The sequence below is a fragment of the Propithecus coquereli genome, unplaced genomic scaffold (assembly GCF_000956105.1).
Source record: "Propithecus coquereli isolate 6110/MARCELLA unplaced genomic scaffold, Pcoq_1.0 Scaffold349, whole genome shotgun sequence".
Classification (NCBI taxonomy): domain Eukaryota; kingdom Metazoa; phylum Chordata; class Mammalia; order Primates; family Indriidae; genus Propithecus; species Propithecus coquereli.
The window spans coordinates 855,896-871,178 of record NW_012149163.1 but is presented as its reverse complement, the minus strand read 5'-3'; the positions used below and the strand labels follow the sequence as shown (position 1 = coordinate 871,178).

At 42.1% G+C, this 15,283-nt stretch overlaps 1 protein-coding gene across 1 annotated transcript in view; it reads left to right on the top strand.

The window, feature by feature from the left end:
- The window catches only part of ASH2L (ash2 (absent, small, or homeotic)-like (Drosophila)), a 25,119-nt gene extending 10,562 nt beyond the window's left edge, over positions 1-14,557 (top strand). Inside the window, exons 6-16 of the mRNA XM_012651103.1 lie at positions 1,100-1,195; positions 2,371-2,466; positions 3,346-3,421; positions 6,013-6,106; positions 6,893-7,110; positions 8,783-8,950; positions 9,248-9,441; positions 11,179-11,271; positions 12,512-12,610; positions 13,658-13,717; positions 13,814-14,557. Coding sequence (XP_012506557.1) covers positions 1,100-1,195; positions 2,371-2,466; positions 3,346-3,421; positions 6,013-6,106; positions 6,893-7,110; positions 8,783-8,950; positions 9,248-9,441; positions 11,179-11,271; positions 12,512-12,610; positions 13,658-13,717; positions 13,814-13,921 — 1,302 coding nt within the window. The 3' untranslated portion in view covers positions 13,922-14,557. The remainder of the gene's footprint in view (positions 1-1,099; positions 1,196-2,370; positions 2,467-3,345; positions 3,422-6,012; positions 6,107-6,892; positions 7,111-8,782; positions 8,951-9,247; positions 9,442-11,178; positions 11,272-12,511; positions 12,611-13,657; positions 13,718-13,813) is intronic.
- Positions 14,558-15,283: the final 726 nt, after the last annotated feature.

The window sequence follows — 15,283 nt, the reverse complement described above, 5'->3', positions numbered from 1 at the left end:
CATTGCACTCCTTGTGTATACAAATACCCGTCCCCTCCTCCCTCCTCCCCTCTCCTCCCACCGCCCTCCCCCTACCCATCAGTTTTTGAACTCTTTCTTACTTTTGGGAACAACAGAATATTCCAGGGTTCCCTTGTATTTTTCCCTGATTCAACCCTGGCTCTTTCAGTAAAGGTTTTTTTTTCATGCGGCTAACTCTTGTGGCAGTAGACTTTGGAAGATAATCTAGGATGGGGGAAATTTGATGCCAGAAGATGTAGGTCAGACATTGTTTCAGTCACACAAGCAAGAGCTGGCAGGGACCTCCATCAAAGCAGTGGAGGTGGAAAGGAGGCCTGATGGGTGTGAGATTTCTGACATTTTAAAATTCATTTGGTGATAGTTTAGATGTAAAGATTGTGAGAGAAGAATCAGGCTGACTGTATGGGGTCTAGCTTATGATTCTGGGGGATGAGTATAAATGTGTAAAGTAGATTTATGAAGTAAGTGTTTTGGGCTTTTTTGTTTGTCTCACTCCTGGGCTCCAGCGATCCTTCTGCCTCATTCTCCCCAGTAGCCGGGACTATAGGCTTGCGCCTTGGTGCCTGGCTAATTTTTCTACTTTTAGTTAGAGACGGGGTATCGTTCTTGCTCAGGCTGGTCTCGAACTCCTGGGCTCAAGCGATCATCCCACCTCGACCTCCTAGAGTGCTAGGATTAGAGGCATGAGCCACCGCACCTGGCCCAGAGTTCCATTTTAGTCACAGGAAGTTTGAGGTGCCTTTAGGCTGTCCAGATGGAGATATCTCAAGTAGGTAGAAATAGGAGCTCAGGAGGGAATTTGAGAGTCGTCTTCCAGTTGACAACCAAGGGAATATGACAAAGCTTTTCCCTCCAACTGGATTGTAAGCCTTATGTGGCTAAGATTTGTATATATTTTTTAAAATCCTCATAATCTATATGTTTGCATGCAGTTAAATATTCAGTGATCAAAAGACTAAACATGGATTTTTCTCTGGATTCTAACAAAATCTTTGAAAATGCTGCTGTCTTCTTTCTTTGTCAGCATAACTTTGAAAGCAAATATAGAAGTCTTAATATATTTTATTTTGAAAATTAGGATATTATACCATTTATTGATAAATACTGGGAGTGCATGACGACCAGACAGAGACCTGGGAAAATGACTTGGCCAAATAACATTGTTAAAACAATGGTAAGTAGACTAAAACCGATTAGATTTGACACTTAGAAAACCAGTGTTCTTTGTAAGACTTAAATTCTGTTTAGTCTGACTGGAAAATAATGTGATGACTAAGAAAATGAGGACAACTTAATATAAAATCTATTTTTTTTTTTGGCATGGTGAGGGGAGATGGTCTCACACCGTTACCTGGGCTTGAGTGCAGTGGCATCATCATCCTAGCTCACAGCAACCTCAAACTCCTGGGCTCAAGCAATTCTCTCACCTCAGCCTCCCGGCTAGCTGGGACTACAGGTGTGAGCCACCATACCTGGCCAGTTTTTTATTTTTTGTAAAGACTGGGTCTTGCCGTGTTGCTCAGGCTGGTCTCATACTTCAGGGCTCAAGAAATGCTCCCTCCTCAGCCTCCCAAACTGCTGGGATTATAGACATGAGCCACTGCACCTGGCCAGTATTAAATCTTTGAGTATGAGATAGCTAATTGTAAATTTTAATAGTTTTCACACACTAAATCAGTTGTGAGTTGTCTTAAGTGAACATCACCTGCACTCATGGTACTTTTATGCACTAAAAACTTTGTCCACTGTACTTTTTTTTCCACTGCACTTATACAAGTATAATTTTATATTGAAATTGGAGACCATTTTTTTCTTTAATTTTTTTATTTAAAGAAAACCTGTTCTAAACATTATTGTCCTTAAAGTACCTGGGGAGAAGTCGACAGTAAGGTGTTCACAGTGCTTATCTCTGTGGAGTGGAAGGGTAGGTGAGGATCATGAAAGACTTTGGCTTTTTTTGTTTCTCTTTGTTTGAATTTTTTGATGGTCATGTATTAATTTTCTAATCAGAGAAAAACAATACAGTCTTTTTTGGAGACTTAGGAATTGACTGACCCCCTGCCACCTCATTTTAATCAACTTCCCAAGTCTAACAAGAGCAATTGACTTTTGGAATTGTAGAATTGGTAGTTGATCATCTATTCTGTGCTCCTTTTTTTTTTTTTTTTTTTTTTTATAGACCAGGTCTTGCCATGTTGCCCAAGCTGGTCTCAAACTCTTGGCCTCGAGTGATCCTCCTGCCCCAGCCTCCTAAAGTTCTAGGATTACGGGCATGAGCCACCACACCCGGCCCATTCTGTACTTCTAAGTATAAAATTTTATTAACACTAAAATGCTGTTTCTTTTTAGAGTAAAGAAAGAGATGTGTTCTTGGTAAAGGAACACCCTGATCCTGGGAGTAAAGACCCAGAAGAAGATTACCCCAAATTTGGACTTTTAGATCAGGTATGTTAATATGCTTCATGTTCCCTTTCTGGAGTTTAAGTCTCTGGGGGACAGGAAATCAGGTTTTATTTCCATTTGTGTATTCGCCACATAACATAATGCTGTTACATGCCCGTGACATGGTGGACTCCAAATAAATAGTTGCTGATACTTGTGGAAAGAGTCCTCACCTTTAACCGAAAGACAAGTATTTTAGTTCTGGCTCTTCCCCAAAACGTTACAACTTTGCAAATCACTTTCTTTTTTTTTTTTTTTTTTTACCTTTAGTTTTCTCATTTGTGATGTATAAAAATGCCATTCTACATTCTTTCTAATCTTCCTGTTATCTCAAATTTTGCTCTTAAGAACATTCTGTGTTGTGAAGAAGAATTTGTGTTGCATATCTAACAGAACAGAAAAAAGAAAATTTCCACTCTGTTCAACAGCAGGGTTCACATTGGCAACTCAGAAGGTCAAATCTTCCAGCTGTGCCTTAAAATGTTTGATTTGCTAGCTTTGAAAATTCAGGTCAGGTTTCTGTTTCTTGTAAAATGTGAAGTTCTGAACACACTGGGCCTGAATTCTCACGAGTGCTGAGTACCTGGGGTGTAGGTACTCCAGTGTGCCGCGCCCCCCCCACCTCCTCCACCCAGGTCGATTGGTTGGTTGGTTGGTTGGTTGCCATTCATCACCGTCCTTAAGCCACTCTGATCCTTACCCCGGGCCTGCCTCACGTCCCAGCAAGGATACTTGCTGATCCCTGAAGCATCCAAGTTTGGGATCCTTTTGGATTGTCAGTTTCAGCTCCCTTTCTGTTAGAATTTCTCCTGTTTTGTGAGCATTGCCAGATTGATTGACTTACATAGCCTCCTTATTTTAATTGGGTATTTTTCCTTCCAGGATCTTAGTAACATTGGTCCTGCTTACGACAACCAAAAACAAAGCAGTGCAGTGTCTACCAGTGGGAATCTCAATGGTAAGTATTTAAATATGTCATTTAAATAGCTTAAATATTTTTAAGTTATTGAATCCAGATGTACCTAGAGTTGGGCATTCTTTGAGTTGACCCTTAACCTGGATATTTACTCAGATGTTTTAAAGTCCAAACTCAATTTTTAGGAGCTAGCCAAGGAGTTGGTGGATGGTAATGGAGAACTTTTTGTCATTTTACAACACAGTTTGGTCTTGAGTGAGACATATTTAGCATAAAACAAGGTACAATTTTAAGGTTAGATTGACTATGTTTATATTAGACTCTCCTTCTATATCCTCATAACTAACATTTAATTTAGAAAGAATCAGCTGTTCTCCACTCTTTTTCCATAATTTAGCTGTTACCTAACAGATGAAATTCCTATGCCCATCATCTAATTTTTCTTGCCCTGAAACTTCAACTTATTCAGCATTTCTGTATTGATCACCTGCTACAGCATGTTTTTCTGTTTATTAACCCATCTATCAGGGGAACACCCTTTACTAATGGCAATATGAGGGTTGGGGTAGCTGGGAGCTAGTCAGCTACTCATCTGACACATGGCATCATTAACTTGTCCTTTGGAGTGGTAGCATCTTAAATATCTAATCATTTCCACTATTATTAATACTCTAAGATGGGTTGGAAATAACTAACTGTGTTGTTTTATCTTTTTACACCATATTTTCCCCTTTTAATTGTTAACATTTGACAAATACATGGTGCCACTTCTGTTCTTACAGGTGGAGCCACTTTTGGAGGTGAATTCCTCCTCTGTCTTCTTTCAGCCTCTCAGACTTAAGTATTTTGTGGTTTGGAAAATGCTTTTTGCTGAGTTGTGGTAGAAGCTAAAACTAAACGATTTTAAAGCCTTGTGAAAGTGGTGGCAATAGCACTTACATGAAACAGTAGTTCAGTTTAATGTTAGTAATTAAAAGCTTGTATGTTGTCATATTCTGCCTAACACGGCCAGCAGTCCCCTTAGTACTGCTTGTTCGGTTCAAGATGGGTCTAAAACTTTTCTCTTAAAAAAATTAAAATGCAAATGATAATAAGAAACATAATAGTTTTTTAATTATGGTAATTCTAAAAGCAGAGATAATGACAGTGCAGCAGTTTAACATTAAAACCTGTATGAGAAATAGGAATACCATCCGATGTGTCCAGAAGGAAATTCTGTGTAAATCTGGTCCTGTTTATGTGGAATATGACCTACCCTCAATGTCTTGATCCTTTTTATTGCAGCAGAACTGCTGATAATTTACAAGCTTGCCTCAAATTAAGAGATAGTTCTCTATGCAGTTGTTTACATAAAGGTGTTTTCCTGCAGTTCAGGGACATTTTTTGGAAGGAGGAAAAAAACTAATTGAGAGGAATGCTAGAACGGGACAAAAATTTCAAAAGTTACTATTTCAGAAATACACAAGGTAAAATCCCTTGTGGCCTTAGTATGTAGCTATATTTTTTGTATAAAATATGTAAATTGGCCGGGCGCGGTGGCTCACGCCTGTAATCCTAGCTCTCTGGGAGGCCGAGGCGGGCGGATTGTTTGAGCTCAGGAGTTCGAAACCAGCCTGAGCAAGAGCAAGACCCCGCCGTCTCTACTAAAAATAGAAAAAAATTAATTGGACAACTAAAAACATATAGAAAAAACTAGCCAGGCATGATGGCGCATGCCTGTAGTCCCAGCTACTCGGGAGGCTGAGGCAGGAGGATTGCTTGAGCCCAGGAGTTTGAGGTTGCTGTGAGCTAAGACCACGCCACGGCACTCTAGCCCGGGCAACACAGTGAGACTCTGTCTCAAAAAAAAAAAAAAAAAATATGTAAATTGTCTATTGATATGAATTGCTCCTAATTCCACAAACTGGGTTAGTCTAACCTGAATTTTATGCAGTGGAATGATCTTAATAAATGTTGCATTGACAAATGGGTATGGGACTAAAAATTACCTGCTAAATTGAAAGCCACCTTTCTTAACTCGTGTACTATACGACCACTATGGATATCCAGCACCACTGGAGAGAAACACCTTTTTAGTACTTCTGTTTCTGTTTTCCATGTTTGATGTATTGTCTTGTTGGATATTCAAGTTAAGTGCTTTAGCAGATATTGTGCCTTTATGGAATATATTGTGCAAGTTCAAGCAAGTGAACATCGACATACAGTGAAGATAGTCTCTCTTTATGGATGTTTGCATTAATTGGGGTGGAGAAAACTGTATCCATGCAATTGTTTTCATCCTTTTTAGGTGTGGGTGTTTGGAATCTGAGTGAGTGGAAATGCATTTGTGTCACACCCTCAGAAAGTATATTGGTAATTGCAGCTCATTAAGAATGGAAGGTTGAAAATGTAAACACACAGGTATCATTATTGCTAGATTTATTTCAGCTCACTGCCAGAACCAAGTGTTCTTGGCTGTGAGACACTCCACATATTCTTTCAGAACCAGGGTGCAATCCAATATGCTTTTGAGCAGGAAATCCTCCTGTGGTGTTACACAAATGCACATTGGGTGTGTGGGTCCCCATGGAATTTCAGCATCCACCTGGTGCTTCCATCCGGCTCATTGAAAGTAATCTGCCTTCTCTTCAAAGGGGGAATTGCAGCAGGAAGCAGTGGAAAAGGAAGAGGAGCTAAGCGCAAACAGCAGGATGGAGGGACCACGGGGACCACCAAGAAGGCCAGGAGGTGGGGAGAATCCCCCCCATCTTGAGTATTATTTGGTGGTGGTAAAGTCCACTAGAGGGAAAAGAGCCATATTCTTCACTAGCTCGAGTGTCTGAGGGTAAAAAGCCTGTCCATTTTTCCAAACCTTGAGCACTTTGAGGAGCGAAATAACCCTAGGCTGGATATCCTGTTTTATGAACTTGCTCTTATAAAAACGGACCCAGGGTAGCATCGTCTGGGGATAAGCCTGGGAAATAAAAGTTCTGTTAAGGCGTCTTGAGAAAGGATAGATGGGGGAGGGAGTGAAAGCAGTACTGAATGTTATACCTCTTCTCCCTCTGTGCCTGTGCCCTTCCCTTTGTCTAATACCGAGATGATGACATCAGGTCACTTCTTTAGACTAGCAACAGATAGTAAGTGCTCCTAGCTCCGAGTTTCTGATCGTTAATTTATGATAATAAATATGCTAAAGGAAATCACTCTGAATCAGCTTCATGCACCTTCTCCCTTTCTCCCCTGTGATGTACTGGCTCAGTTTTATAGACGCCAGTCCATGCTTAAAGAGACCATCAGGAAGATCCCTGAAGACTGCAAGTAACTTATCCAAAACCACTTTGCTTAATCCTTTTCATTTCCCTGTTTTGCCTGCAGAGGGCAGAACGATCTATTTGAGTAATAAAGTATTTGCTGTGTAGTTGCCTGTGTTCCAGCTGAAATCTAATAAGTCAGAGGCCTTTCTTACACAATTAAATGCAGTTGAGCTAGCGGGGGTTTTAGTTTCTTGATTTTATTTTTTCCTCTCTGCAGTGACCCTTTGTTTTCTGCTCAGCGCCTTCCCCCTCATGGCTACCCCTTGGAACACCCATTTAACAAAGACGGCTACCGGTATATTCTAGCGGAGCCTGATCCCCACGCCCCTGACCCTGAGAAGCTTGAACTTGACTGCTGGGCAGGAAAACCTATTCCTGGAGACCTCTACAGAGCCTGCTTGTACGAACGGGTTTTGTTAGCCCTCCACGATCGAGGTACGTAAGGTATTAAAGATCACGCGGATTCAGGGTTGCTCTGAGCTGCCACCATCAGCTTCGTCAGTCTGGAATCAGACATACTTCTCAGTCTCTCACCACTCGCCCCCATCCCTGGACGCAGCCAGAATGTGCAAGAAATAATTTCCTTCTCTGTCTTTTCCTGTAAGCTCTAGCCATTTTATATACATATATATGGTTTTTTAAAAGTTCTATTTTGAACTAATTTTAAACTTATAGTAAAGTTGCAAAAGAGAGTCCCTCATTAAGCTTCTCCTAATGGTAACATCTTAAACAACTGTAGTATTACAGTTCTCAAAGCTAGGAAATTAACATTGGTAAATACTGTTACCAAAACTTAAAGACCTTAAATTTCACCAGTTTTTCCACTAATGTCTCTCTTATCGGATCTTACATTACATTTAGTTATTTCTCCTTAGTCTGTTGCAGTCTTTAACATCTTGACAGTTCCTCAGCCATAGCCTTTCGTGACCATAATGTTTTTGTTGTTGTTGTTTTGTTTTTGTTTTTATTTTTTTTGAGACAGAATCTCACTCTGTTGCCCGGGCTAGAGTGCTGTGGTATCAGCCTAGCTCACAGCAACCTCAAACTCCTGGGCTCAGGCAATCCTCCTGCCTCAGCCTCCTGAGTAGCTGGGACTACAGGTGTGCGCCACCACGCCCGGCTAATTTTTTTTATTTTTAGTTGTCTGGCTAATTTGTTTTTTATTTTTAGTAGAGACAGGGTCTCACTCTTGCTCAGGCTGGTCTCGAACTCCTGACCTCGAGCAATCCTCCTGCCTCGGCCTCCCAGAGTGCTAGGATTAAAGGCGTCAGCCACCACACCTGTCCCATAATACTTTTTAAGTGTATTAATTGGTTATTTTGTCAAATGTTGCTTAGTGAGGGTTTCCTTATCTGATGTTTTCTCATGATTAGACTGAGGTTATACAGTTTGTGGAAGAATAACACAGAAATGATTTCTTCTCATTGCATCATCTCATAGGGTTCATGACGCCAGTAGGTCTTATTATTGGTTACTTTGACCATGACCCTTTGGTTAAGGGATCCTCCCAACCCAGCCTCCCGAGTAGCTGGAACTGCAGGTGTATACTGCCATGCCTGGCTATTTGTTTTGTTTAGACGGGTCTTGCTGTATTGTCTATGCTGGTCTTAAACTCAGCTTCAACTGATCGTCCTACCTGGACCTCTGAGTAGCTGGGATTACAGGCAAGAGCCACCTGCCTAGCTTTTAATCACATTTAATAAAAGCTAGATGATCTAACAGTTTTCTTCCCTTTTTTCCTCCTTCCTTTGTTGATATCTTGTGTCGAGATTTTTAAACTCCTGAACTAATATTTCAAAAGCTTGACCTGATATTTGTGATTCTTTTTTTGTTTGTTTGTTTGGGGTCTTTTGGTTTGTTTTTTTTAAGAGACAGAGTCTCTTTTTGTCACCCAGGCTAGATGCAGTGGCTCAGTCCTAGCTCACTGCAACCTTGAACTTCTGGCCTCAAGCGATCTTCCTGCCTCAGGCTCCCAAGTAGCTGGGACTACAGGCTTGGGATTTTTTGTGTTTGTTTTACTGGAGTGTAAGGGCCCCATGTTTTTGTGGCAGTTGTCTCCCAGAATCTCAATAATTGTAGGCCTCGGTTTTAATCTCCGTCACTGCAGCTCCCCAGTTGAAGATCTCTGATGACCGGCTGACTGTGGTTGGAGAGAAAGGTTACTCTATGGTGCGGGCCTCTCATGGGGTACGGAAAGGTGCCTGGTACTTTGAAATCACTGTGGATGAAATGCCGCCAGACACTGCTGCCAGACTGGGCTGGTCCCAGCCCTTAGGTAAGCTGGGGCCGTAATAAGGACATCACGGCAGGTAGGGAGGTATAGTGCATCCGGCTAAGCCTTCAAGACTGTGGAGTTTATCAGATTGTGGGCATAAAACTCAGTTCCTGAGGGTTTAGCTGGTTTGCATTTCCTAGAATATTTTTGTAACTCTTTGCATGTGAGAAACAGTTTGTAAGCAGCTTCACAAGATTGACAAAAAATATAAAATAAAAAGAAGGAGAATATTTTTCCTTCAGCAAAGCAGAATTGACTTGCAATTCTGACTTCCTATATATCTTTTTGTTGGGACAGGTAACCTTCAAGCTCCCTTAGGTTATGATAAGTTTAGCTATTCTTGGCGGAGCAAAAAGGGAACCAAGTTCCACCAGTCCATTGGCAAACACTACTCTTCTGGCTATGGACAGGGAGACATCCTGGGGTTTTACATCAACCTTCCTGAAGACACAGAGACAGCCAAGTCATTGCCTGATACTTACAAAGATAAGGTAAGTCTGTCGTTCCCGTTTCCCCCAACCTGGGGCAGCCAGTGCCTACTGTGGCCCGTGTGTTCTCTTGTGACGCTGACCCCAGTTCACATGTCTTCCTGATGTTTTATTACAAAAATGTTCAGATGTAACAAAGTTGAAAGGATTTAAGAGCTGAATACTCATCACCTAGATTCTACCATTAACATGTCTTTCATTCATTCTTCACCTGTTTTTTTTTTTAATTATTATCATTTTTTTGAGACAGAGTCTCACTCTGTTGCCCTGGCTAGAGTGCCGTGCCTTCAGCCTAACTCACAGCAACCTCAGACTCCTGGGCTCAAGCGAGCCTCCTGCCTCAGCCTCCCGAGTAGCTGGGACTACAGGCATGCGCCGCCATGCCCAGCTAATTTTTTCTATATATATTTTTTTAGTTGTCCAGATAATTTCTTTCTATTTTTTTAGTAGAGACAGGGTCTTGCTCTTGCTCAGGCTGGTCTCGAACTCCTGACCTTGAGCGATCCACCCACCTTGGCCTCCCAGAGTGTTAGGATTACAGGCATGAGCCACCATGCCCAGCCTAAAGTAAGTCTTTAAATTGGGTAGTAGAAGTCCTTTAACTTCTGATAAGCGGCCTGGCTAAGATCTCGTTTTCATTGATTGTATCACACTATGGACTCTCATCTCGCATCTTGCCATCCAGAACTCCTAAGTGTATAGCACACTCATGCCTCGTTTTACAGAACATGGAGGTCTGCAGTTGCCTCAAAGGATACTATAGAAATTTTCTTAATTATTTACTTTTTCATTTATATTATAAAAATTTGTTTTTAATTTAAATAAACAATTTGCTAGTAATGTGTCCATACAACAGAATACTATGGATCTGTCCAAAAGCTCCATATATATTGATATAAAGTAATCTCTAATGTAGTATTGTTGAGTGAAAACCTCAAGACGTAAAACAAAATTTATGGTGTGTCACCACTTAATATAGCTTTTTTTGCTTGTTTCTTTGTATGTTTATCTGGTGTATATTTTTTATTTATGTGTGTTTTTTAAGTGTGAAGATACTGTATGCCTGAGTCTCTGGAAGGATACCAGGAAGCTGGAACAGTGCTTGCTTTTCGCAGGGGAAGCTGGGCATGAGGGACAGAGGGAGAGAGAGATTCTTCCATTTATGTTTGCGAATCTTGTGAATTTTTTTTATCATACTTAATACATGTATGTGCTAAGAAATTAAAATTCTAAAAATTAATGTCATATATTTATCTGGGAGTAAATAGTTAAATAGACTCTTGGGAACCAGCAAGAAGTAGGTGGCCCCAGAGACCACCTGTGGGAGAAACAAAGTGGCCCTCAAAATGTTTTTATAGAAAAAGGGATTTTTGGCTCGATAAACTTGTCATTTGTTTTACTGAGATTATCGGGAAATGTATGCGTTCATTTAGCCACTTTCATGGGTATTTTTGTTGTGAGCATGTGTATGTGTTTATATGTATGTATTTCCTGACAAATTTTTTTACTAAGAGCCTTTTTTGGAAAATGTTTAGCAAGCAGTGCCATCTGGTATTTTTTAAAAAGCACATAGTAGTTCAAAATCTAGCAAGACTAAATCACAAAGTTTTGATTTCTGTTGTAGAGCACAAGGGCTCAGCGCTGTTTGTATGAATCTGGCTTTTTTTCCTGTGATGATGTAGCTGACACTTCATGTGCCCGTTTTTTTTGTTTTGTTTTTGTCCTTTCTTGGTTTTGAAGGCTTTGATAAAGTTCAAGAGTTACTTGTATTTTGAGGAAAAAGACTTTGTGGATAAAGCAGAGAAGAGCCTAAAGCAGACTCCCCATAGCGAGGTGAGTCGTGGTCTTAAACGCATGAGAATTGTAAGGGCTTAAAGACTAGGACCCACCGCTTAATTGTAAAAGTGAGGAAAATGCAGCCGGGGGGGCACTGGGGAACAAAGGAATTTTCTGGTAACACAGTGAGCTGGGGGCGGGGTCAGGCTCCCTGTCCTGCCTGGGGCTCCTGGCTGGCTCTGTAGTGCCGGAGGCGTGAGAACAGGGACAGGGGCCCCACAAGGAAACGCACAAGTCAGATGTCTTTACTCCGTGTCAGAGGGGGTGTCAAGGACAGAGGGAGGCACGCCGGAATGAGAGAGGAGGTGTGGTGTGGCTCAGAGACACTGGAGCTGGTGTGGCCCACTCAGTGTCCTCCAGAACTTTCCCTGCTTCCCTGCCCAGGGCTGTTGGGAACATGTCTGTCTAAGGTCAGCGCACAGTCACAGGAGGGCTGGCACATCTGGACCAGCCACAGGGGCCAAAATAAAAGCAGAAAGGGGTAGGGAGGAAGAAAGTTCTGAGCTAGTAATATTTTTCTATAAAAATGCCGTGAAGCCACCTGGGACAGTAATAGAAGGGAATGTAGGAGAAATGAACCAGAGTTCTGGCTGTTTTTGAGGTGGGGGTGGGGGAGTGAAGGGAAACAGTTCTTCAGTCGAAGGATGATAGAGCCAGGGAGGAGATTGCTTTTCCTGGGAAGAGAAAGGAGCCTTTCCTGACAACCAGATATTTCGTGGTGAGGAGAATATTCAGGATAATTATGGGAGAGAAAGGACAGAGAAAATGAGGAATTGGGGACTAGGACAGAAAATTCTAACAGAACCTTAAAGTATAAAAAAGCAGAAGAACTGGTGCAAGGGAAAGTGATCGATAAATAAGCTCAAACAGGTAGAGTTCCAAGGAGTCCATGGATGGCCAGCTTACTTTTTATAAATATCAATACAATATAATGAGTAAGAGAATGTAGACCTGTTTGGTATGCGTAGCATAGGAGTTCAGAAAGCAAATAAGAAATCCAAGATCCAGTTGGAATAGTGCGTGTAAACATGTTTTGAAAAATCTAAAATATTACATAAATTTAAGATACTGTTATTATACAAGCTATATAATTTTATGTATATACTATACAAGTTACATAATTAATACTATCCTTAGAATACCGGTCTGGTAGCAGCACCTCTGAAGTGTTTTCCAAGTGAGTTCTTTCTTTCTTCTTTGTATAAATTCTGAAGTAAAGTCATGGTTTTTGTTTCAGATAATATTTTACAAAAATGGTGTCAATCAAGGTGTGGCTTACAAAGATATTTTTGAGGGGGTTTACTTTCCAGCCATCTCGCTGTACAAGAGCTGCACGGTGCGTATCTTATGTTCATCCTGTGAACAGAACTTGAGGGAGGCAGGTGAACAGATTGTGATGAAAAAGCAATCGATTGAGTCCTAGAAAGAAATCTGCACAGCCTACGAGTGACATGGGCTGTGTCGCTACTATTACTGCTTGGTCCAGAAACACTCGCGGGTTTTAGGAAGTATTTGCTTGGATGGCTAAAGGTCATGCAGTTAGCGTGACCATACAGTTGCTTTGAATGCGCTGCGTGGCGTTACTGTTCGGTGGAAGGGTATAAGGTATATTCGTGCATGAGTCAGTTTGGTGTTATGATAACCTACCACTATTAGTAGCTTTGCTTATGTTGATTTCCTTTTTGTAAAATGTGATCCAACGTAAGATTAGGGCCTGTTTTATATGGGGTTTTCTTGGTTTTTTGATTATTTTGGTTTGTTTGAGACAGAGTCTTGCTCTGTTGCCCCAGCTAGAGTGCAAAAGTGTCATTGTAGCTCACTGCACCTCAAACTCCTGGGCTCAAGCAATCCTCCTGCCTCAGCCTCCCAAGTAGCTTCAACTGTAGGTGCGTGCCACCACGCCTGGCTACTTTGTTCATTTTTTTGTCTGTGTAAAGATGGGGATCTCCCTTTTGCTCAGGCTGGTCTTGAACTCCTGAGCTCAAGCAATTCTCCCACCTTGGCCTCCCAAAGTGTTAGGATTACAGGCGTGAGCCACTGCGCTTGGCCTAGGGTCTGTTTGTTTTTTAAACAAACAAACAAAAAGTTAACGAATTGAGGTTTCCATGTATTTTTAGTCTGTCAGCAGCTACCATTGTAGAAGGTAAAGTAAGGAAATGTTTAGGTTGTAAACAGAAATCAACATGGGTCTATTTTATTTACCTAATTCTTGATGGATATCGGGCTGTTGACCACTATTAGTAACATCAGTATGTATCTCATTTGTTTCAGTTATACTGCCAGTATTATAGCTACGTTTAAAGCAAAAAGTTTCCCATGTCACATTTTTTTCAATATTTTCTAATGTTTCTCTTCATGTCTGCTGAAATGGAATTTACTCCAGGTTTCCATTAACTTTGGGCCGTGCTTCAAGTATCCTCCAAAGGACCTCACTTACCGCCCCGTGAGTAACGTTAAAATGGCCGCGTGCGTCCTCAGCGTCTTTGTTTCTTGCTGCGGCTGCCCTAGTCACCCTGTCCGCCTCTCGTTCCTCCTGCAGATGAGCGACATGGGCTGGGGCGCGGTGGTGGAGCACACGCTGGCCGACGTCTTGTATCACGTGGAGACGGAAGTGGATGGCAGGCGCAGTCCCCCGTGGGAACCCTGACCGGGTCCTGCCTTCTTTCCAGACACAGACTTTCTGGGGAGGAATACTGGGGTTTCTGTTACTGTTTTCGAACTGTCTCAAATGTTCTTCCAAAGATGCTGCAGGACACAGCCTCTCCTTTTAGCAAGTCAGAAGGCTGGACAGGACGGGGAGGCTCGCTGCCCTTCGGCATCCTCTCCCCTCTCCAGCCACTGCTCTTGCTTTGTGTGCCATACGCCAACAGCTGCTGACCCGGGACCCGCGAGCTCCCTGTGCAATTGGTGCTGTACCACACACCCTGCCAGCTAGGTCTTGTCACCTCTCTGTATTTTCTAAGGAGTGAATAATCTTGTCCAGATGACTAACTTATTGAAAGACGTTTCCTTCTGTGGGCATTGACTCCATCTTACCTGTTCTCCAAGGAAGCGGTAGGCCTGTTTCTGAGAACAGCCGAAATCAGTCACTGTACATTCCAGACCAATCTAAGAGTTGTTTCCTTTTGGTGTGGGTTTGGCTTTGTTATTAATTTTGAAATATACTTTTGAACACTGGGATCTCGGAAACGGCTAGATCTCTAGAACTGTAATTGTGAAAGAACTTGCTTGCAGCTTTAACAAAATGAGAAACTCTTCCAAAATAAAACTTGTTTTGAGGTTTCTGTGGCACTTTGGCTCCCTTCAGGATGGGTTCCTCTTGGTGACGGTGTCAGAAATGTGGGCGGTGTGAGGAAGGGGGGCCAGCATGGAAAGGAAGAGACAGGTTTCTGTCTTGTGCCTCTGCCACGCTCCTGTTGGTCTCATTCTCGCCAGCCAAATCAGCCACCCCGTTTATTCTGTAAAAACTGGCACCTCGAGGAGGTGATGTTTATGGCCCCCCTTCAGCTCTTCTCTTTGAACATGAGTGTTGGTAAGTGCAAGTAATTTTCCTGCCTTGCTTATCTGCCTCCGTAATAGCTGGCGATTAAAGGCAGTTTTTAGAATATTAAAAATTGGGCCGGGCGCGGTGACTCACGCCTGTAATCCTAGCTCTCTGGGAGGCCGAGGCGGGCGGATTGTTTGAGCTCAGGAGTTCGAGACCAGCCTGAGCAAGAGCGAGACCCCGTCTCTACTAAAAATAGAAAGAAATTAATTGGACAACTAAAAATATATAGAAAAAACTAGCCAGGCATGGTGGTGCATGCCTATAGTCCCAGCTACTCGGGAGGCTGAGGCAGGAGGATCGCTTGAGGTTGCTGTGAGCTAAGATGACACCACGGCACTCTAGCCCAGGCAACACAGTGAGACTCTGTCTAAAAAAAAAAAAAAAAAAAAAAATTGGGGCTGTATGCAGTGCCTGTTATCCCAGCACTTTGGGAGGCTGAGAGGAGAGTATCAATTGAGGTCA